The following is a 23,408-nucleotide window of genomic DNA, read 5'->3' on the forward strand; positions in this document are numbered from 1 at the left end:
ATTAATTTTACTGGCCTGAATCATTCCCTCTCGGCGGAGCACCGTTTTTTTAAATTGATAATTTGGTATGGCCTGCAAATGATGTTATAAATACACAAATAGCCCTTGGCAGAAAAGAGGTTCTCCACCCTTGCTGTACAGTGAGTTCCTTCTCTGCTTAAAAGTGCCCCTTTCAGTGTTAACAATCAGAGGGATCCAGCATTTTCAGGGTTGCTATTCAATTATCAGGGTCAACAAGGGACTATATTTAATTACTTATTATATAGTTCAATCTCCCATGAAAATCCAGGACATTTATGACGTACTTAAAGCAGCATTTGACCAGAGGAAGACTTGCATAGCTTCAACAAAGTTGCTATTACCTTAATAACATGGCATTTGAGCCACATTTAAGTCAGGTATAAATATTTTAATAACTCTGTCATCCCTGTCGTGACATTTAATTACACATTTTACACAGTATAAGAATTCCTATTTGCTGTTTTACCCATCAAAGAGAACAGCCATCGATAGATCTCTCCTGCATTTTTCTTGTCCCTTGTTTAACCCATCAGGGCTGCAATGCTAAAAACACTTTCCTAGAGCAAGCCCAATGGAATAACATGGGACTTTCCTCTCAGTGAAGCTATTTAGGATTGCTCCCCCCACCCCAGCTAGTAGCCATCAGTAGATCTCATGGAAGTTTACTCTTATGTGTTAGGTTTACATTGTATTTTATTTTCCATGTCCCAATTGGATTGCCTGTAAATTGCATTAGATAACCTCACATTTTGGTATTACAAAGGAGAAAAAATAAACTTTAATTTCCAGTTGCAAAACACCTTTCTTCCTTCTTTGCATATTCTTTTGGCATGAGTTTAAGTTTTTTTTGTAATGGCTCAGGCTACACCAGCTGAATACTTGCATGAAGGCCAGCAAAGCAGGGTGGGTAATCTCCACAGGCCTATTCCTGAATAAACACATTTACTTAATAGTATGCCATTCCATACTATTGTCTGATGAAGTGTGCTTAGCGCACACTTACATTCTAAATAAAACTTTGTTGGTCTTAAAGGTCTTATTGTTGTAAGCCGCCCTGAGCCCACTTGCGGAATAGGGCAGGATATAAAACTAAAAATTAAATTAAATTAAGATGCACTTGACTCTTGCTTTGTTCTACTGCTTCAGACCAACACAGCTGCCCACCTGGATCCATCTACATTCACTCTATCTAATTTAAGTTTTACTGTTTCACATTATCAGAATGTGAATATCCCCAAATTAAAACTACCAGTTAACAAAATGTAGACTAAAACAAAAGCACGTTTTGAAATTTGCTGGCGGAATAAGAACCCTCGTTTTCTAAAATTAACGCACCCTAACTGTAAAAGTACTAAAATTAACAAAATACTATTTTTTTAAAATAAAAAAAACTTGCTTTGGGCGGAAGACATAATTTTGTTTAACGGATGCGTATACTTTGACCGTGGGGGAAAAAAAAAAAAGAATAAAATGACAGCAAAAAAAGGTAAGGGTAGTCTCCTGTGCAACTCCTCATTAAATAATGAAAGTTTTCCTGTTTGGGAGGACTCTTCTTTTATCCCTTCCGCAATGGCGCGGACACTCTGGCTTCAACCGACTCTATGCTCCTGAAAACGTTGCAATTCAAGACGCTCCGCTCCCTTGCTTGGCTTTCTAGTCTAGTCGCCGTCGCTTGACCCGGAAGCGGAAGCTCGACTGAGAAGACGACAAGAGGGAGGAAGGGCTTACATTTCCGCCTCCCGCTTGCTTGTTTGCTGGCTGCCTGAGGACAGGTTTTGTCGCTGGGATGGGGGCGACGCGGCTGCCGCCATGGGCTGGGCCTTCGTCTGCCATGTGAAAGAAGATCCCTTTGCAGCTCTTTCTCCACCATCAGGTGAGGGGTCGCCCTTACTCGTCCTCCTGCCCACGAGGCCTGCGTGGAGTTTCCTGGGCTGGGGGCAAGTTAATGATAGCTGTATGGAGGTTTCGTGTCCAGAGGTAATCTACCTCTGATTGCTGGGAGGGCAAACAACAGGGGAGGGCTGTTGCCTCTTTGCCCTCTTCGTGGGCTTCCTGGAGCAACTGGTTGCTGTACTAAGGGAGGTCTTATCGTGGATTGGTTAACTTTGGTAGTCTAATGGGACAGCCTTCTGTAGAGGGAATTTGTTTCTGAATGTGAATTGCTGCCCTGGGAGGGGTGTTGTCTTCATGTCGCCTTTGTGAATTTCCTGGGCTGCTGTAAGCAGCTAGACTAATGAATATTTATCCTGATGCAGCAACACAATTCTGATAAAAGATTAGATAAAGTCCCTGTAATGTGTGTGCCAGGAGCTATTAACTATGAGTATTTAGAATGGGATATCCATGTGCCAAAACAGCATATATTTGAATACTAGGTTGAGTTACAGGATATTAGATTGCCTTCATGCTCTGTTTATAAATTCCCTGGAAACCTCTGATTGGCCTCTGTTAAAAGTAGAGTGAACCTTTGGCCTGATCCAGCAAGGTGATTCTTGTCTTGCTGCGCCATGCTTTCCTGGTCAACTTGTGTTTTAGCAACTATGAATCATGAGAACTAAAATAGAGCCTCCATGACAGAGGCAGTTTACCGCTGAGGTGTGAGGAATAAACAAGTGCTGCTTTCATGTCCTGCTTGTGGAATCATCTGACTGGTAGGATGCTACACTAGATGGACTCTTGGTTTGATTTAGCCAGGCTTTTCTTAACAGTGATTTTGAGCAGGTCCCAGTGTTGTATGGGAGGAAAAGGAGAAAGAAGGTAGGAAAAGAGGGAGGGGTTAGTGGTGATAATTAAATGCAGCCTCTGTGGTGTTCGTGCTCTGGTGCTTACATTCTTTTATTTTTGTCCCCTGTACCCAGGATGCTATGCTATGTAGGTCTTCATTTCATCAAGAAGGCCTGCTCTTACATTACAATTTTATGTAGTGTATTAAAATTGTTTCATTTATGTATACATGTGTTAATTGTTCTTTCTATGACTCTGTAAGGTAGGTCAGAAATACTAGTCAATACTGGCAGAGAGAAAGGGAGGAAATATTTTGCTAGCTTCATAGCAGAAGGGAGACTTAACCCAGGGAATTCTGGGTCACAGTTCAGTCTGTTATGTTATGCTGTGGCAGCACATTAATTGAATTTTCAGACATTTTGACTTCTTGATCTCATTTGGTGGAGGAAGGGTGGAGATAATGGAGGACTGGGATGTGTTCTGATTGCTGTTTTGCATTCATTTCTGTTTATTAGATATATCAATTATGTTTATATTCTGCCTCTCTTCCTTGAAGTCAGGGTGACATATGTAATACTCCCAAGTGGTCTGCCCTTCAGCAGCTGATCAGATTTAGACTTGCTTTTGCTTTGCATACCTTCCAATACCTTTGCATTCCTCAGGCTTCTTTGTGTTCTTCTCTCCATCTATGGAGCCTTCCTGAAGTGCATCCCTGTGATTACCATCCTCCGCTGCCTAGAAATCATGGAGTGTCTGTGATGGTCAGAAGGCTGTCCCACCTCCGAGGAGAAAAACAACCACTCGCTTGAGCTTATGGGAATGCTGCTCCAGCATCCATTCACCTTTGAGAAGGGGGATGCAGGGAAACAGAGCAGGAGTTGAATTCAATTCTGCCTCAGGAAAAGAGCAGTGAGAGCTCAGGTCTGTCTCAGGGAGAGAGCAGACAGAGTGAAGAGTAGCTCTGCTTGGTAGTGTGGCAGAGTGGTTTGGCTGTGCTTCTGTCAGAGAACAGAGTACCATGTTGTTAGGCCTGTCTCTGGCAATGAACAGACCTGGTGCCATTGAGTCTGGCTCTTGAGAGAGGACAGGCTGGCATGGGTGGAATCTTGTTTGTTTGTTAGGATACAACCTAGTGGCCAATCGGTAAAAGCCTGTTTATGCTTGGAAGTGTTAAAAAAATTGAAATTGCTCTCTAAATTGATGTGCCTTAATCAGGCTTCTCTTGTCTATCTGAAGATCTCTGCTGCTGATTTCTTCCTTGAAACCTATTTGTAAATAAATAGATCTTCTTTGCTGTTAATATATAATCCCTGCCTCAGTAACCTCCACATTCTACTTGGGCACGACAAAACTTACCTCACAGCAGTGAACCCAAAGCCTGGGAACTTGCTACCTAAGTTTAAAACACCTGCTATCTGAGGGGGGGGGGGTTATAGTTTAAAATAAACCTGGTTCCCCCCAAATCATAGGAGGCTGGGTGAGTCCCCTCAGAAGTGGCCTGTCACAGTGTCCAGCTTCATGGAAGTTTTGCTGAAAATGCAGTTGTTAACTTTTTAATCTCTTTGTGCAGAGATCCTCTGCAAATTGCATTTTAAAAACATTGTGTTTTTACAGGACCAGCCACCCCCCCCTTACAAATATCAAGTTTTAGTCTCCTTGTTTCCATTTTGTATGGAATTTTTGAAATAGATTGGTGCTCTTCTGCCACAGGGAAGCCTTTAGAGCAGGGGTGGCCAAACTGCAGCTTGGGAGCCACATGTGGTTCTTTCACACATATTATGTGGCTCTCAAAGCCCACACCCCACCCCATCAGCTGGCTTGGAGAAGGCATTTCTCTCTTTAAATCACTTTTCCAATTCAAGCCAGCCAACAGCTTGGAGAATGCATTTGAAGTTGCTTTCTTTCCTCCTCTCCCTCCCTCTTTCCTATCTATTTGCCTGCCCACCTGCCTGCCTTCCTTCCAGCTCTCAAACATCTGACATTAATGTCTTGTAGCTCTCAAATATCTGACATTTATTCTATGTGGTTCTTATGTTAAGCAAGTTTGGCCACCCCTTCTTTAGAGAATCTGCCATGTTGCCATTGTCTTAAAGTGAGTTTCTTCAAACAGAACCATTCTTGTCTTGGCGATGATGTTTGTAGTTTGAAACTGAGTATAATTCTGCTGCCTGTCCCAAGCAGCCAAAATATATTGTGGCTGGTATAGCCCCTCAGTGTTCTGCCTATTATACTGAAATATTTAGGGTGTTTTTTAAAAAATTGATCTGGCAGTGAGTCCTAGCTGCAGGATTGCCACCAAGCCTTCCTGAGTATGTGGGCCAGTTAAGGTGTGTGGAGGGGATTTTATAGGGAAGCAAAGCGTGAACAGAGTTTTCTCTTAAATGTTCATCACTCAGCTGATTCTGTCTTGGGTGGCATATGCTGTTCCTCCCTTCCCACTTACCCCAATTTTATCCTAGATTGCGGTGTGAAAGTGACCGGCCCAAGGTCACCCAGTAAGAATCATAACAGAATGGAATCTTGAACCTGGGTCTCCAGCTCTAGTTTGACTCTACCCATTAATGGCAGGTCTGTTCTCTTGAGTAGAAATCTGGCAGATGTCCTCTCTAGTTAAGGTGTTTTATAAATACAAACCTGTGGTAATTGAAAGTATTCTATAGCCTTAGTTGGCAACACTCCCTTATTCCTTGAAGGATTTAAATCCTACTCCCTCCCAGCTTCTAGGACCAGTAGTAGAGGTCACCTCTATGCAAGTTTAACGACCTTTGTCTCTTCTAATTCCAGTTTAAAATCTACTAGTCTTCAAGATTGTCCTCCTATTGCCCAAGCCACCTTGATAAATTGTGGAAATCTTTTTGTAATAATATTGAATATCTACGTTCCACCCTCCTCTGACAGATTTACTCTGCCTACTTATTGGAGTAGATTGGCTGCTTACCTTGAATAGCTTGAACAAAAACTTCCCTATGTAGAAATAATCGTAGCTGGAGATTTTAATGCTAGAGTCAGTAATGATATCTTGTCTCTTCTCAGCAATCTGGGACTTGATTTTTTTGCCTCTATTTACCCCTTCTATGAGATGTTCTAAGGATAATTTGTCAAATCCTGCAGGCTTGAAGTTAGTACAGTTCTGTAGCCAATTCTATAAAAATTTAGCTTAGTTGGCAACCAGTTTTATGGGAGGGCTCTATAGGAACTCTATGAGGGGATGCACTCTTCTGGGCTAAGTTCCCCATACCCATATCAGTCAACACTACACCTTTCCATGCATCTCTTGGCTACTGGTCTTTTCTGGTTCTTCCACTCCCACCACAAGCAGTATATTTCTAGCAGCTTTTGAGGAATGGACTGTTTTTTCCAGATCAATGTACTGTTTGTTGCAACATGGTATTAACTAGATTAGCATCTCCATTTTGTTAGGTCTGGAAGCTATCACACAATTCCTGCTGATGACTTTTGTCATGAAGGTCATTAGCTTGCCAAGTCTGTTGAATCTGAAAAACAAAATTGCCCCGTCTTCCTTCACTTCTAATAATCCAATATTTTGTCATGGATTGTGAAGATCTTCAGGTTGGAGCACATTAGAATGAGGAGGCGGGGGGTGGGAATGATCCCTTCTTCACATAGTGAACCAATGCCCTCTTGTACTGAGGAGATCCCTTTGGGGTTAGAGGGTGGTGGGCTTTTGGTATTGGGTGGCTGGGTCATATGGAACATAGAGAGCAGGATCTGTGGCAGGTGTTTTGAATGCATGGCGACTTGCTTGCCTGGTGTGAAGGTTGTGGATATTACACACCATCTAGATAGGTTGCTTTTTATTTATTAGTTTAGTTTTCTATCCTGCCCTCTCCACAAGCAGACTCAGGGCGGCTAACAATCAGTTAAAACACAGTTTGAGGTTACAGTTTAAAACCAATAAAACTTAACAATCAAAATACATTCATGGTGCTACTCAGAAATTTTTTTGTATAGTTGGGATTAAAACTTTCTTCCATCGACAGTCCATTCTTTTTCTGAGAGTGATCCTATGGTGGTCATAGTTCCTCATAAGTGATGTTGCTCAGCAATATAAAGTGGCAGTCCTCTCCCATTTAGGTATTACAGGTCTATCTAAATAGTTCAGTGATAAATAGTGCTCAGGAAGGAATTAGCGGTTGTGGAGCATGTTGGTACCTGTGGCATTGGGAAATGTAATACTATCCTTGAGCCAGTTTGGTGTAGTGGTTAAGTATGCGGACTCTTATCTGGGAGAACCGGGTTTGATTCCCCACTCCTCCACTTGCACCTGCTAGCATGGCCTTGGGTCAGCCTTAGCTCTGGCAGAGGTTGTCCTTGAAAGGGCAGCTGCTGTGAGAGCCCTCTCCAGCCCCACCCACCTCACAGGGTGTCTGTTGTGGGGGAGGAAGGTAAAGGAGATTGTGAGCCGCTCTGAGACTCTTTGGAGTGGAGGGCGGGATATAAATCCAATATCTTCTTCTTCTTGATGTGGGGGGGAAGGTTACTAGGCAGGTAGTTAAAGGCCAGAACCTCCAAGTTAGTGGCCTCAGAAATCTCACTGGTTAGGATTCAGGGTTGCAATACATGGATGAAAAAGTGGTTCTGAAAGGAAAGGTTTAGATTTGTTAGGCACTGGGGAACTTTCTGGAACAAGCCAAACTATAAGAAAGACAGACTTCACTTGGACTGAAACGAAATCAAGCTGCTGCTGGCACTCAACAGGAAAAAGGTGGTAGAGAATCTTTGAAACTAATTTCTGGGGGAAAGCTGGGAAGAGATGGAGAGACTCTGGTTTCGATCCCAAAGGGATAGTGTGGTGGATTCTTGGCAAAATATTTGTGGGAGATGATTAGAACTTGAGAATCAGAGGAGAGGACCAAAGGAAGGCCATGTGAGGGGACCAGAGCACTGACAGAAGCAGAGCTCTTTAGAGATGGGAATGGGGTACAGGTGCCCGTATATTAGAAGTCCCCAAGCCAAGACTGGGGTGGCGGAATACTTGGTGCTAAATGACAGTGTTGATATAGTAGGCATTTCAGGAACCTGATGGAATGGGGGGAATCAGTGGGAGATGGTTATCCCTGGGCAGGGCCTTTTTTTTGGTAGAAAAAGCCCAGCAGGAACTCATTTGCCTATTAGGCTACACCCCCTGACATCACCATTGTTTAGCATGCGGCTTTTTGTAGAAAAGGCCCAGCAGAAGCTCATTTACATATTAGGCCACTCCCCTTGATGCATAGCCAGCCGGAACTACATTCCTGTGCAAAAAAGGCCCTGTCCCAGGATATGCACTGTATAGAGTGGACGAGGAGGGATGTATCAGATGTGGTGTTGCTCTGTTTAAGAGAGCACAGAGTCAAGCAAGCTAGAAAACATATGGAGAAGAAAGTCTCTCATAATATTGCTATGGGTAGCGATATCAGGCCCTAAAGCTTTCCTTTTCCACCCTTAAATCTCTAACAAAATTGTTCTTTGCAGGCTTCACATATTTATCAGTTTAGAGAAACAGATGTTCCTGAAAATCTATTTTAGAACTCTTTGTTGGATTTCATTGCGGGGGAGGGCCCCCTGATTTCGTTCCCAGTGATGGCACGTAATTATTATTAATGCTTCAAAAGTTCTTGCAGAAGGGTTTGCAGTCAGCAGACCTCCATTTCACACGAGAAGCACTGAATCAAAAAGGTGCTAAAGACTTACTTTTATTAGTGCAGTCTGAGATATTAACTCTTACATGTTATTGGAAAGAACAGTCTTCTAGTTCTGTGCTGCAGGCAGCTCATTCTAGAAGTTGCAAAGGATATGGTGGGTTCACAATTATGCTACCAGTCGCTCTGAGCCTGTGAGATAAGACTATAACCACAGACAAAGCATCAAACAATGACTGAACAAAAATGCATCTACAAAGTACTGTATGCTTCAACCAGCAAATGGGTAGCTGCTCTGGGGAGATGAGGATTTTTCAACCAAATGTTCAGAAGGATCTAGAGGGACTGCCCTTAGTACTGGAAGAGACTTTCATATTCCTAAGTATCTGTGTCACATTTGTTGACACTTGGGAGAGCCAAGCAGGTGGGGATTTTTCCAGTCCTATTTGGGGTCCTCTGAATAACAGAAGGACACAAATAACCCTGTACTAGAACATCCCAAAACATCCACAGAAAGAAAGCAGTTCTACTCTTCAGTTTCCTTCCTCTTAAGAACAGTGACCCAACAACATCATTATTTTTGACCTATGAAGCATTAATGATACATACAAAGCACTGCAGTCCGTGCTCAGTATAATGGGTGTGAGTCACACACACTTGCAAGAACCTGAGACCAATCAGACTAGAATTAAATTTATGTATATCAGAGCAAACTGATTTTAGCTATTGTTGAGTATTTCCCCATTTGAAATAGCTCAAAGGATTTTTAAAAAGGAAAAGCCAAGGTTGCACCGAAGGCACATGCATAGATCAAAAATAGCATAGGAACCTCCTAGTTTGAACAAAAATATTGTGCAGTCCCTTCCAGAAGTGTACAGGCTTGGGGTTTGGTAAATGCACAAGAGAAGACATTTTTTTCCAAGATTGACTTCAGGTGCCTGACTACATGAGGAAATTGTTCCCTATCAGCCTTAATTGTTGTGATGAAGGAAATCTCTTGCGTACAAATGACTTGGTCTGTTTAAGAAAGAATGGAGAGGGAAACTGCTGAATTACAAATTATTATGAAACTTGGAACAAACACTTCCCGAGGACTGAACAGGGATATTGCTTTTTATCTCATTACATATGCTAAACTCATTCTCACTAAGTATAGCAGTATATCCACAGTATTCCAATGTATTTCTCTTTTAGAATAGTGTATCAGAATAATGTTTTCTAATGGCAAACTAGAATGATGTTTATAATGTATGTTACATGTTAAAAAGTAAATTAGGTAGACAGGATCATCACTAGGAAAAGCATTTGTCCTTTGTTTAACCCCGACTTGTAAGCGATAGAGCAATTAGCAGGCAGCTTTTATTACCTCCTCTTGGTTTCCCACACAAATGCTATCCAGACCAAATGCTCTTCCAATGTGTTAATTTCATTATTTTGCCATTGGATTCTAACTTTGTACTACTTTGCATTCTTAACCACTGCCCACCAGCTATATGTAGCTCTGCTCACTGTACCTCATTCCATTGTCTGAAGAAGTGTGCATGCATACGAAAGCTTACATTCTGAATAAAACTTTGTTGGTCTTAAAGGTGCTACTGGAGTCCTACTTTGTTCTGTTGCTTCAGACCAACGCAGCTGCTCACCTGGATTGGTCTGTTTAAGGCTTTGTAAGATTCCACTGCCACTTTGGATAGCAGTCTTGGAGAGGCTGTAGGGCAGCTGTTTGTGTGTATGAATGTCACCTGCTGACCCAGCATTTTAGATCTTGATGTACAGCAGTTGATGTACAGACTAATGTGCTGACAAATGATTTAGTGGTTTCTCAAGCTGAGCAATAGCAACTATAATGTGCTGACCCTTTTCCTGTCTTCTTTGTCCTAGGTTCAGTAAGCAGAGCTGCAAGAGCTCCACCTTCAAGCCTCTCAGCAATTTTATCTGCCTGTTCCCCACCCAAGACCATCTGATCAGTCATAGCCCAAACATGGGCATTTTCAGCAGTGGCACCATCCCTGTGGAACAGCCTTCCAGAGGAGGTTAGCACATGGCAGGAAGCACTGCAGAGCAATATTATTTGGGGAGAGGCCTTTGGTGTAGACTGACTTTTTTTTGCCTTGTGTTTGTTCTAGGGAGTTGTGCTGTATGAGCTGTTCAGTTATTATTCTGCTTTTAACTGCTCTTGCACTGTACCTGTTTAGATTATATATGCTTAGATTTGGTATATATATTTAGATGTTTTATTAAATTAAACTGACAAGCACACAGAAGACTTGCCGATGTTATCACCTGATCCGAAATCCGCTTCAGGTATGCATACCGGCCTCCGGGCAAGCAGGCAAAGGAATCCCTTTGTATGCTGATACAGAGTTGCTCCTTTTCTCTTCTCACTCATTTATAGTATGCTATCAGGGACTGGCAAACCCCCCCCCCCCCCCAGTTCTCTGCACTTAGGTTTTCCCTTTTCTATTGAGGCACTCAAAGCAGTTTAGTTTTCAGTTCTAAAGCAATAAACAATAAAAATGTTGAGGCCATTGGTCTCTCCAGAAACTGATCTCATGAGCATTCTGGCCTGCATGTCTTCCTTCTTGGGGCACAGGGGTCTTTCCAGGTCCCCTGTTCTGTTTGCAAAGCTGGCCTGCTGTCATGCCATGACATGCCGTGTTATCTTCTCTTGCAGTGCTCTGCTAAAGCTGTGATGAAATGGAGCCTGGGACAAATTCTTTCCGAGTGGAGTTCCCCGACTTCTCGAGCACCATCCTGCAGAAACTGAACCAGCAGCGCCAGCAAGGGCAGCTCTGCGATGTTTCCATTGTAGTCCAGGGTCATCTTTTCCGAGCTCATAAAGCTGTCCTGGCGGCCAGCTCCCCTTACTTCTGCGACCAAGTGCTTTTAAAAAACAGCCGCCGAATTGTCCTGCCTGATGTCATGAATCCTAGAGTGTTTGAGAACATCCTCCTGTCATCTTACACAGGGCGGTTAGTGATGCCTGCTCCGGAGATTGTCAGCTATTTGACAGCAGCCAGCTTCCTTCAGATGTGGCACGTAGTGGACAAATGCACGGAGGTGTTGGAAGGAAATCCTTCCGTCCTTTGTCAAAAGCTGAATCGCAGCAACGACCACCAGTCTCCAAGCAGTAGTAGTTACAATGGCCTCGTTGAGAGCTTTGAGCTGGGAACTGCAGGACAAGCAGACTTCCATAAAGCCCAAGAACTGAGGGATGGTGAGAATGAAGAGGAAAGCTCTAAAGATGAGCTGTCGTCTCAGCTAACGGAACATGAGTATCTTCCCAGCAACTCTTCTACGGAACATGACCGGCTGAGCACGGGGATGACCAGCCAAGACGGGGAAGAAGGAGCCAGCGACAGTGCTGAATATCAGTACACCAGGCCCATCTATAGCAAGCCCAGCATAATGTCTCACAAACGGTGGGTCCACGTGAAGCCCGAGAGGTTTGTGCAGGACTGTGAGGGGGCAGAGGTGCACACTGCTTATGACGAACACCAGGTCTCCGAGTCCATGAACGCCATACAGGTGGACCACTCGATCCAGACCTCCAGCTCTGAAGACTTCCATGTCTCTGTGAAAAAAATGGAAACCGAGTTCGAGCAAGCCGATGAAAGCAACTACGACGAGCAAGTTGACTTCTACGGCTCTTCCATGGAAGAGTTCTCCGGGGAAAAAAACGACGGAAATGTAAGTGTCCACAGGCAGGAAGCTGCAGTCGCTGCAGGTTATGGGGAAAGCCTTGATGTGCCCTCGGGGATCAAGGAAGAAAATGCCCTTTCTGGGTTTTCTACAGCTGATAAGCTCTACCCTTGTCAGTGTGGCAAAAGTTTCACGCACAAGAGCCAGAGGGACCGCCATATGAGCATGCACTTAGGCCTCCGGCCTTACGGGTGTGGCGTGTGTGGGAAGAAGTTCAAAATGAAACATCACCTGGTTGGCCACATGAAAATCCACACAGGCATCAAGCCTTACGAGTGTAACATATGTGGGAAAAGGTTTATGTGGAGGGATAGTTTTCATCGGCACGTAACGTCTTGTACCAAGTCGTACCAGGCCTGTAAGGTGGAGCAGAACACTACTGAAATGAACTGAAAGGGAGAGCGCATGCAGAGTTGTTCAGTAGAGTCAGCAGGATGGATGCATCGCACAGAGCGTGCCCAGGACTCGCTGTTCAGAACGCTTTGGTTTAAAATGATTTCTGTGGCAAAGAATGGGAACACCTGTAGACGTGAGCGAGGATGTCAGCCTCCAAGGCATGTTTATAGAGTCCGCTGCCAAGACTGCAAATCGAGAAGCCAGCTGGAGCGATGGTACTTTATGGCGGTTATAAATGTTGCTATTTATTATTTGTGTTTTAGTAGCACTTGGGTGCTCTCTTTGAAGGGACGCTTTGGACATTGAAAATTCACAGAGGTGAAGTGTGTGAAGATAATGTCGAACACCAGAATTCCACAATTGGGTGGAAACGTTCCTGAATGGCGCTGCTTGGATCAGCCATCTGTGATACTTGCCTTGAGTTGGCAAAATAGGCGTGTGACCAGGTACCTGTCTAGATCCAAAACATGAGCTGCTGAGCGACTTTCAGGTGCCGACAGCTTTAACAAGTGGCTGCTCTTTGATCGGTTGAACTTTGAGTTCCATTGATTGTCTCTGTTTGTCTTGGCACACAGTATGTCTGCTTTTTTAGAAAAACTTTTTGTATAGCACTTGGGCTATATTGTGATGAACACTAGGGATGGAATAAAATATATGCTCATGATTCATCACCTTCCCCCTTTCCCTGCCCCAGTAGTGCCTAATACAATAGCCAGTCAAGTTTAGCCTTTGCTTTTGACTGCTGCAATAGCAGGTATCCTATTTGTTCCCATGTAGGCACAAATGTTCTTTTTTGGCACTTGAGGGTTAAAGCAGACATTCATCTGGTTTAGAGTTTTATGCTGTTTAGGAAATCTGCTAACTCGTGGTTAATTTGCCAGTACTTCAAAAAGAGAATCTGTCTACAGATTCTACTCCAAAGTTTGCAGGATAAGCTACGGAGCACTAAACTCCTTGTTCTTTTCTCAGAGTTGGAGCCACAAGTGGCCTGTTTGACAGATTTGGGGAATCTGCTTGTTAATCAGAAATCAAGATGGCTTTTGCCAGATTCTCCTTGGCAGCGCTGTGCAGACATCGCTGATGCTGAGAGCAGTTTCTGAGCATGGCCCTTATCCTCTGCAGAGGATAAATTTTAAGCACTGGATTCTTTTTGCAACCAGTTATGGTTGCAGATCTTTGTTTTTGCGAACTGCGGAGGCTTTCCTCCCTCCCCCTTTCCCTGTCCTTGGCCCAGTTATAGGCTGAATTCACGAGGTGGAGGCAAGTTGATATAGCTAAAGCTTTTATGCTGCTATTTGATTGGAGGAAATCTCCCCCCACCCCCTCCCCTGCCTTTGCTGTGGACAAAAGTGCCATGAATGGCATCAGCTATGTACGTTACCTGGCAGAGCAGTGCACGTGCTTCCTTAGCAGAACAATTAGCCAGTGCCAAGGGGCTCAGCCAGTGCCAAGCATGGCTTGTTTTTCCAATCTGCAGCTCGTATACTGTGAATGGGAGAAATTCAGTAGACCTTTTGCATTTTAAAGCTACGTGCGTACACCAAGGAAAGCAAATATTTCTGAGGTCATCATCCTTTTGGCCCAACTCCCCAGGTTTTAACTATCTTTTTTCAGATATGCCGTGTCTGCAGTATCGAGCACCTGACACAAAGTAGGGGTTTGTCAGAGCCAGATGCTGCAGCTTTTCTTTTGGTGCTTTGCTTACAGGTTTTCAATTTAAGTCTTAAAAGCTCCTCCAAATCGACCAGTATACCAGTACTGAAGATATTTTCCTGCCCGCTGAAAGGCAGTTCTCTTAATGTGTCTGCTTCCTTTGCACGACAAATTCCGTTGCTGGCAATGGGAACTCTCATACAGTCAATTGGCAGCACGGTGTTCTTGTTCCCCCTGATCTGAACTCAGCAGTATGCCAAGGCGGAAGTGGCAGCCGCTGACTTAGCCCTAGCGATCAGGTTGATCAGCACAGGGTTCTACTCGCTAACACTGTAACCTGCTAAATGTATAGAAGCACTTTGTATTTAAAAACAGATAACAAAGAACCTTTATAAATGTTTTTTAAATGTTAAAAAAAGCTCTATCTATATATATATTCCCTCTGGCTTGTCTTGTTCTTGTTGTCTGCTCAAGTTCTGTTTTGGATCTTGGGATTTTATAAGGGGCCCTTGGTTTACATGGGCATTGGGGTGGGGAGAGCTATGTTCAGGAAGGATAACATCTGGTTTAGAAGATGAAGATATTGGATTTATGTCCCGCTCTATGATCAGAGTCTCAGAGCAGTCACAATCTCCACTACCCCCGCCCACAACAGACACCCTGTGAGGTAGCTGGGCCTGAGAGAGCTCTTGCAGCAGCTGCCCTTTCAAGGACAACTACTAGAGCTATGGCTGACCCAAGGCCATTCCAGCAGGTGCAAGTGGAGGAGTGGGGAATCAAACCTAGTTCTCCCAGATAAGAGTCCACGCACTTAACCACTACACCAACCTGATGTATAAAATGCCTGCTTTAGTGTCCAAGAATCATTGTTTGCAGACTTTGGGCTGTGTTATGGTGGGGGGGTGGGGGGAGAGAGGGAATAGGGGTCATATTTCTGCAGTAATGCCCAACTGTGACCTCTCATAAGCTTTTCTACACCACCTATCTAATTCTAACAAAAAAATAGGCTCATCTCATCCCATTCTAAGTGCCAGCTTTTTAAAGAGAACTTAACTGGCTCTGCACTTGTATCTTTCAACAGTTGGTAGGAATATAGAATTTAAGCTGCTGAAGCTTGTTTCTTGCCAGGAAGTGGGGATGACTGGGGGAGGGACTTCACTTCTTTTCCAGCATGTTGGGTATCTGTCAGAGATGCAGGAGTAGAGCCATTGGTAACACTGGCACCTTAAGCTGCAGTTACTCAAAGCCTGCCTCTGGAATCCTTGGGAACAACTGGGAGGATTGCTAGCCAAGCCCCTTGTTCACTTCATCAGTGCTTGGACAGAAGTTCTTGTTGTCTAGAGCCCCTCTTATCTACCAGTTTACCAGTTTGAAGTTTCTGGAAATGGATAAAAGCTAATGCTAATTATGCATCAACAGTGCCCCAGTGAGTACGACTTTCCTTACTATTGGTATATCGGATTACTAGTTTCTTCATACTGATTATCAGGAGTCTGTTACAGAGTGCAAGGTCACAGAGGATGTGTGATGTTTGGCTGCTGTTGGAAGTAAATTATAGTGTCACTGAAAAAATTTGCATTAGTGGCATGGAAAACAAGAAGCAGGAGAGTCAATACAGAAGAGTTCTAGATGGCAACCAACTAGGGATTGGGAAATTCCTGGCAATTTGGGGGCAGAATCTGGGCAGTGGGGGAGCTCAGTGAGGATGTGATGTCATAGAGTCCATCCCCCAAAGCTGCCATTTTATCTGGAGCAACTGGTTTCTGTTGCCCGAAAATGAGTGGTGATTCCAGGAGTAGTACTCCGGCCCTCGCCTAGAGGTTGGCAACCCTACTACAGATGTATTTCTCAACAGCAAGGTTTTGAGCAATCCAAGCTGGTTATGCTTTTGTCTTCTAGGTGCATGGTGATGCATTGTCAATAGACAGACTGTTCTTAAAAACCTGAAGAGGTTCAATGACTAGGAAATGTTCACTTTTATTAATGAAACTTACATTAACAGAACTTGTTAACTGGAACTTAAGAGAAGCCATGTTGGATCAGGCCAGTGGCCCACCCAGTCCAACATTCTGTCACACAGTGACCAAAAAACCAGGTACCGTCAGGAGGCCCACCAATGGGGTCAGAACACTAGAAGCCCTCCCAGTGTTGCCCGCCCCCCACCAAGAATATAGAGCATCATGTGTCCCATCTATACCTTGTGGCTAATGGCCACTGGTGGACTTCTGCACCATATGTTTATCCAATCCCCTCTTGAAGATGTTTATGCTTGTAGCCGCCACCACCTCCTGTGGCAGTGAATTCCATATGTTAATCACTCTTTGGTGAAGAAGTACTTCCTTTTATCCATTCTAACCCATCTGCTCAGCAATTTCATTGAGTGCCCATGTGTTCTTGTATTTTGAGAATGGGAGAAAAGTACTTCCTTCTCTATCCCATGCATAATCTTGTGAACCTCTATCATGTCACTCCTCAGTTGTTGTTTCTCCAAGCTGAAGAGCCCCAAGTGCTTTAAGCTTTCTTCATAGGGAAAGTGTTCCAACCCTTTAATCATTCTAGTTGCCCTTTTCTGGACTTCTTTCAATGCTATAATATCTTTTTTGAGGTGTGGTGATCACAATTGTATACAGTATTCCAAATGAGGCTGCACCATCAGTTTATACAGGAGCATTATGATACTGGATGATTTGTTTTCAGTTCCCTTCTTAATAATTTCCAGCATAGTGTTAACCTTTTTTATTGCAGTCACACCCTGTCTCTACATTTTCAGTGAGTTATCTTCCACGACTCCAAGATCTCTGTCTTGGTCAGTCTCCTCCAGTTCACATCCCATCAACTTGTATTTATAGTTAGGATTTTTGGCCCCAATGTGCATAACTTTGCACTTGGCCACATTGAACCTCTTTTGCCATGTTGAAGCCCACTCGTCTATCCTCGACAGATCCCTCTGGAGTGCCTCACAATCCTCGCTGGCTCTCACCACCCTGAACAATTTAGTGTCATCTGCAGACTTAGCCACTTCATTGCTTGCTCCCAACTCCAAATAATTAATGAACAAGTTAAAAAGCATTGGATCCAGTACCGAGCCCTGCGGTACGCCACTGCTTACCACCCTCTGCTGTGAAAATTGCCCATTTATACTCATTCTCTGTTTCCTATTAATTAGCCAATTTTTGATTTGCAAGAGAACTTGTCGTTTTACTCCATGGCTGTTGAGCTTACTTAGGAACCTTTGATGAAAAACTTTGTCAAAAACTTTCTGGAAGTCAAGGTAAACAACATCTATTGGGTCCCCCTTGTCCACATGTTTGTTCACCCCCTCAAAGAACACTAACAGGTTAGTGAGACAAGATCTTCCCTTACAAAACCCATGCTGAGTCTTCCTCAATAGTTTTTGTTCATCCATGTGCCCACTAATTCTCTCTTTAATAACAGTTCCTTCCTACCAATTCTCCCGGTATTGACGTCAGACTGACTGGCCTGTAATTTCCTGGATCTGAAGCACTCTTGATGATTTGCAAAAAATGCATCGAGCTTTCCTCATTTGTCTATTAATAAGCATGGTGTTTTATATAGTACAAGAAAATGGGTCCCTGCTTCAAGGAGCTTACAGTCTAAAATGTCAGGCATGGGAGACAACAGAGGGAGAGGCAGATAAATGTGAATAATATGTTCATTTCCAATCAAACCTCCTCTAGTATAGACCAAGATAGGTAGCTGTGTAAGTCTGTCTGTAGCAATAGAAAAAAGCAAGAGTAACTCGTTAAAGACTAACAAAATTTGTGGTAGGGTATGAACTTTTTTGACTTTAAGGTGCTGCTGGGCTCTTGCACTTTTCTGCTTCTCTGATATAGTTTCAGAATGGCAGGGATTGTTCCTCAGAGGGCTTCATATACAAGGCACATCTTGAGAACGGAGCTGGAGGGAAGGGTGTGAGAGACCACCATGGGTGGCATGGGAGAAAGGGGGTAGAGTTGGAATTGAGACTGTATAGCTGAGGGTAGTGGAAACAGGATGAGGGCAAACCAGAGGTCAGCTTTTGCAAAATAAAGCAGGGAGGAAGAAAACTAGAGATCTGCTTTCTATGTGCACAAGAATGCTGTCTGCTGCTATTATTGTGAATAACATGGAAACTGGCTGTACAGATGTCTCTTTCCATCCAGTCACACTCAGATTGGAACATGGAAAAGCATTAGGCTTGGTAGGATTCAGCATTTTATTATAAGAGTGTAAAAGAGAAGTAATTTAAGCCTGGAATCACAACAGGGGGAATTCAATTGCCCCTTTTTGACGAGTATCCAAACTCCAAACAAAATTTCTTCTGAAAACAAAAAAATGGATCCGGCTTCAACAAATTTGCCCTCAGTACAGCTGTCACAACTGACACTTATTGCTCCAGACGTAGGAGCTTGTTTGCTTTCCAAACAAATAGTTAAATGTGCTTCGCTTTAAATCGGGTCATTTTTCTAAATCCCCAGAAAATTCAATATTCACACAAGATCCTCCTCCCTTCCCTGACCATTCCAACCTACATTAGCGATGCTGATTACAGCTTTTCTCAGTGTATTTTTCAGCTAGTTTTATTATCAGGTTGACTAACGAACACATAGATTAAACTGTGTTTTATTCAGAAATGGAAGACAACAAATGCTGAACTCGCGCGTTAAACTGTTTAGCCCGACATAGATCAAACTCCAGAATTAGTAGAAGTACTGCATTTGTTGAAATCATGCACATTCAAATACCTATTGTTAAATGTTTGGCTCCCCACCCCCCCTTCCAATCTTTGGCCTATCTATGACATGTCATGTTTTGTTTCTTTGCATTGACCTGTTAACCTGTCAAATTTCAGGGGCAGGAAGAGGTAAAATGTAGGATTTGGCTGTTAGCTGTAAGAGTCCATGGCTGAATTTTGCAATGCCCATTAGAGTACAGATCTGGTTGCTCCTGACATACTGTTGCTGCTATTAGTGTGTGTTCTATACTAGGAAGCTACCAATTCAAATGCTACCTCATCTAGGGATGTCAACCTCCAGGTGAGTCCTGGAGGTCTCCAGAATTTAAACATCTCCACAGGGGTCCCACAGGGTGATGCCCCCTTGTGGATGGGCCTCTGCCCTCTTAGCAATCACGCTAGACCCCCACAGGAATGGGGCCAGGGGTCTCTTCTGCTGCTGTTGAGCAAAGTGATCCCAATCGGTTAATGCAGCTGGGCTGATTTGCCAGTGTCTAGCTCTCCAAAGCGGAGAGTGTGGTCTGTTATGGGTGTGAGGGAGCCTCATGACTGACCAGGAGGGGGCAGGAGGCTGACAGCCAGCATGCAAGCAGAACCTCAGGCTGGAAGGGAGCACAGAGTTCACTTTGCCTTGCCCACCTGCTGTGGTGGCTCTTCTCCGCCCGCTCAAGTGGCTCTCTTTCTCAAGTCATAACTGTCTCTGTGTGGAGAAGGCAGGCAGAGCAGTGGGCTGCATCCACACAGGGCAGCAGGCAGGATAGAATGGCTTGCCCCATTGCCTCACTGTACCTACACCAGCTAGCCTGGTCCACCATGGGTCACATGACTTCACTGCTGGAGTCATGTGATATGCCCCTCTAAGCCCCCTGCTGAAAAATTCCTGGCTACGGGCCTGTCTCCATACTACAGAGAGCAGTTCTCCTGGAGAAAATGGCTGCTTTGCAGGATGGTCTCTGACATTATATCCCCCTGAGAGCCATCCCCAGGCTCCACCCCCAAATCTCCTGGAATTTCTCAACCCAGACATGGCAACTCTTCACCTTGCTCCTGTACTTACTGGTGTGGTTTGTCAGTATTTGAAAGACTCTGGGTGGCTCCTGAGCTTGTGTAACAAAATACTTCTGCTTGTGTGGAAAACTATATTTTGTCATTACATATCAAGCACCAATTAAGATTTGTCTCTTCCCTCTAAGCCAAAGTTAAACTAGAGTTTGGGATCCTAGTTTGAACAACCAATCAGTTTCTGATTCAGAAACTGTCAGACTACAATTGATTGTGTTAAATTATCAAGTCTCATTCAAGGGAGTCTCCCAGACTCTCTCACGAAACAACTAATTGGTTTACTGCTATGTCTGAACTGAGCCACTGACAGTACACTCCTAAACAGAGTTACACCCTTTCAAATCTAATGACTTCGATGGACTTGGAAGGGTGTAGCCATGTAGAAATGCACTGTAAATTGTCTTATGCAGTAGGTACTGTTCTCGCAATCGTCCATTCTCAGTAAAAGGATGATACTCATTGCCTTACGGTTGATTTACTGAGACTAAGGCTACAATCACACGCACTAAATAATACACTTTCAAATCCACTTTCAGTGCACTTTCCAACTGGATTTTACTGTGTGAATTGGCAAAATCCAGTTGGAAAGTACATTGAAAGTACATTATTTAATGTGCGTGAATACAGCCTTAGAGTAGTTTAAAGAGTTCAGAAAGGGGGAAAGGTATATAAGGGGAGGGCAGGATATAAAAGCAATAAAATAAATAAATAAAATTATACAATATAGGCCGTCAAATGAGCAATGCAATAGAACTTGGAATGCAAAACTGAAAGACTCTGTGAGCAACCATGTGATCAGGCAATATAAAAAGACAAATACCATAGGAATACAAAATTGAATGATAGTGTGAACCAGCAAAGTGCCCAGACCGGCATAGTGCAACACACGCAATGCAGTATCGGTTCCCCACTCCTACATGAAGCCTGCCTTCTGGACCATTCTGTCCCATTACAGATCTAATCCCCCCCCCCCTTCTGTATTGCACACTTTCTGGAATGATAGTACTACGGAGCCTTTCTGACCTTCTTAAGGATTGCTGATTTAATTTATATGAATTTGGAACATGAAAGTTCAAGATAAATGCCTGGCTGTGTCATTATGGTGGTAAACATTTGACATAAAAGTTTCCCAGTTATTTGAATATCTATATGAAATGCTAGAAACCCCCTTATATTATTACTATTGCCCTTCCTGACCTTTGCTAATTTGATCTCTGTGCATGTGGTATGTTTAGAAACATTGGCTTTCTTCTTATTGTTGCTATATAGATAAACCAAAGCAGTGTGAAATGTTAGCTTTACACGCCATAATAATGTTTGTTACTGATGTCCTTTAGACTGCTTTGGCACCTTACCATACTGCAGCTGTTAACATTAGCTATATACAGTTTACAATTTTTAAAATAGAGGAATTGCTAAAACTCGCAAAGACATTTTTTTTTGCCTTCATGCCAGATGTAATAGGAAGGCAGTGTATCATATTACTTTATTCTCAAAGGTGAGAAACAATCTGCATCACTGAGACCCACAATGTAAACACTTAACGGAGGTATTAATTGTTAAGTACACATCAAGCCAGCATGAGTGGTGATCTTTACTAACCTCATGTCCCCTGAGACGCTATTGAGACATGATGAGTTTATGATAAGAATCTGATGCCATGCTGATTCAGTTCATAAACTTTTGACCTAGTCAGGAGAAACCATTGGTAGAGAGGGAGAAGAAACACAGTTTAACATGGCAACAATAATCATAAATACTTAAGCTAGGATGGCATAGAGCAGGCTTAATTTAAGCGTAATTTAAGAGCTACATAGAATAAACATGGGATGTTTGAGAGCCACAAGACATGAACAAATGTTGCACACATGTCTTTATTAAAACTTGTAATACTTTCTTTGCACAGAAGGATAAAATACACATGTATGCATTTTACAACACAACCATGCTAGAAGGAGACTTTCTAAAAAAAGAAAAAAGCTGGAAATAACAGTCCCCATAACACCAGCATAGGGAAAGGTTAGGGGATTATTATTTTTGGCACCAGTGGGAGAAGAAAACACACACGTGCCATATAAATCACTGACCACTGTTTACATCATTATGCATCACTCTTTGCTTTGACACTGTTAGTAAATACAGCTCCTACAAGAGCTATGAAACTAAGGGGGGAACCCTGCATCGTCCTCTTTAATTCCATCCCTCCTTTCAATGGCTCCCTCTTGTGCTCTTTCCCTGCTCTAGGTCTCTAGGCAACCTCTGTGGTGGCAGAGAAGAGCTTGCAAGCCTGTCTATTTCCCCTTCCTTTCCCAATTCATACACGGTGGAAATAGTCACCTACCTATTGGTCAGAGCTCAGAGATTGAGGTCCCAATGCTAAGCATGATTATTTAAGAGTAAGCTTGCATTATGTTCCTACTTGACCTCTGGGAGCTACACAATATGTTTGAAAAAGCTGCATGTAGCTCCCAAGCCACAGTTTGGCCATCCCTGGCATAGGGAATGCAGTGTGTAACACTTTGGTCTGCTGTGTGCATATGAAATTGGCTTAGCTTATCCTTATTGATACTATCATGATAGTAGACACTTCATCCCGATGCAAGATACCATTAGGGTTACCTGCTTCAGGCTGGAGATATCAGGGTGGAGCCTGAGGAGGGTGGACTTTGGGGGAGTTGAGGGTCCTAAATGGGGTATAATAGACTCCACCTTCCAAAGCAGCCATTTTCTGCAGTAATATTCAGCCTTTTGCATCTGCTAAAGAAGAGTTTCAGAAATGGCTTGCTCCTAAATTAAACACTTATGTAATTAAAAACAGCATTTTGCCACCCAAATTCAGAAGGCTTTTGCATCTGGTTAGATTCAGAACTGGCTTGCTCAGGGCTTGAATTCAGCAGAAGCTCACAGGAGCACAGCTCCTGAACCTGCAGCCAGGGTCTGTGTTCTCTCCCCGCTGCACACAGATCCTGGGGCATTTGCAAATGACATATGCTACTGAGCTCCTGCACCTTTTTTTCTACAAAATGACCCCTGGGCTTGCTCCATATAAATGTAAATACTTAAATGCTACTGAGTGGATGCTGAAGGAAATAAAGAGGTTGCAGAGAGCATTTTGCCAGCCAAATCCAGAAGGCTTTTGCATCTGTTTAGAGAAGTAGTTAAGGATTAGCTTGCTCCTAATACACACACTGAAACTTTAGGAGGTTGATAACCATGAAGTATACAGGAATACTCCTGTGCAGGCCTTTTTTTGTAGAAAAATCCCAGCAGGAGCTTATTTACATATTAGGCCACACCCTGGCATTAACATTGTTTCATGCAGCTTTTTTGTAGGAAAAACCCAGTGGGAACTCATTTGCATATTAGGCCACACCCCCTGATGCCAAACTAGCTAGAACAGTGTTCCTGTGTGTTCCTGTTCAAAAAAAGCTCTGGTCCTGAGGATGACTTTGACTAAATGAGCCTTTATCTGG

General features: G+C 43.4%; 1 protein-coding gene across 1 annotated transcript; it reads left to right on the top strand.

Annotated features, from left to right (window-relative positions):
* The first annotated feature begins 1,668 nt into the window (after positions 1-1,668).
* Positions 1,669-14,574, top strand: ZBTB43 (zinc finger and BTB domain containing 43). The gene is made up of 3 exons (XM_060251024.1): positions 1,669-1,894; positions 10,269-10,420; positions 11,062-14,574. Exon 3 carries the CDS (start codon positions 11,085-11,087, stop codon positions 12,480-12,482), a length of 1,398 nt encoding a protein of 465 aa, XP_060107007.1. The 5' UTR covers positions 1,669-1,894; positions 10,269-10,420; positions 11,062-11,084; the 3' UTR covers positions 12,483-14,574.
* The last annotated feature ends 8,834 nt before the right edge of the window (positions 14,575-23,408 follow it).

Source organism: Heteronotia binoei, chromosome 12, assembly GCF_032191835.1.
Source record: "Heteronotia binoei isolate CCM8104 ecotype False Entrance Well chromosome 12, APGP_CSIRO_Hbin_v1, whole genome shotgun sequence".
NCBI classification, from domain to species: Eukaryota; Metazoa; Chordata; class Lepidosauria; order Squamata; family Gekkonidae; genus Heteronotia; species Heteronotia binoei.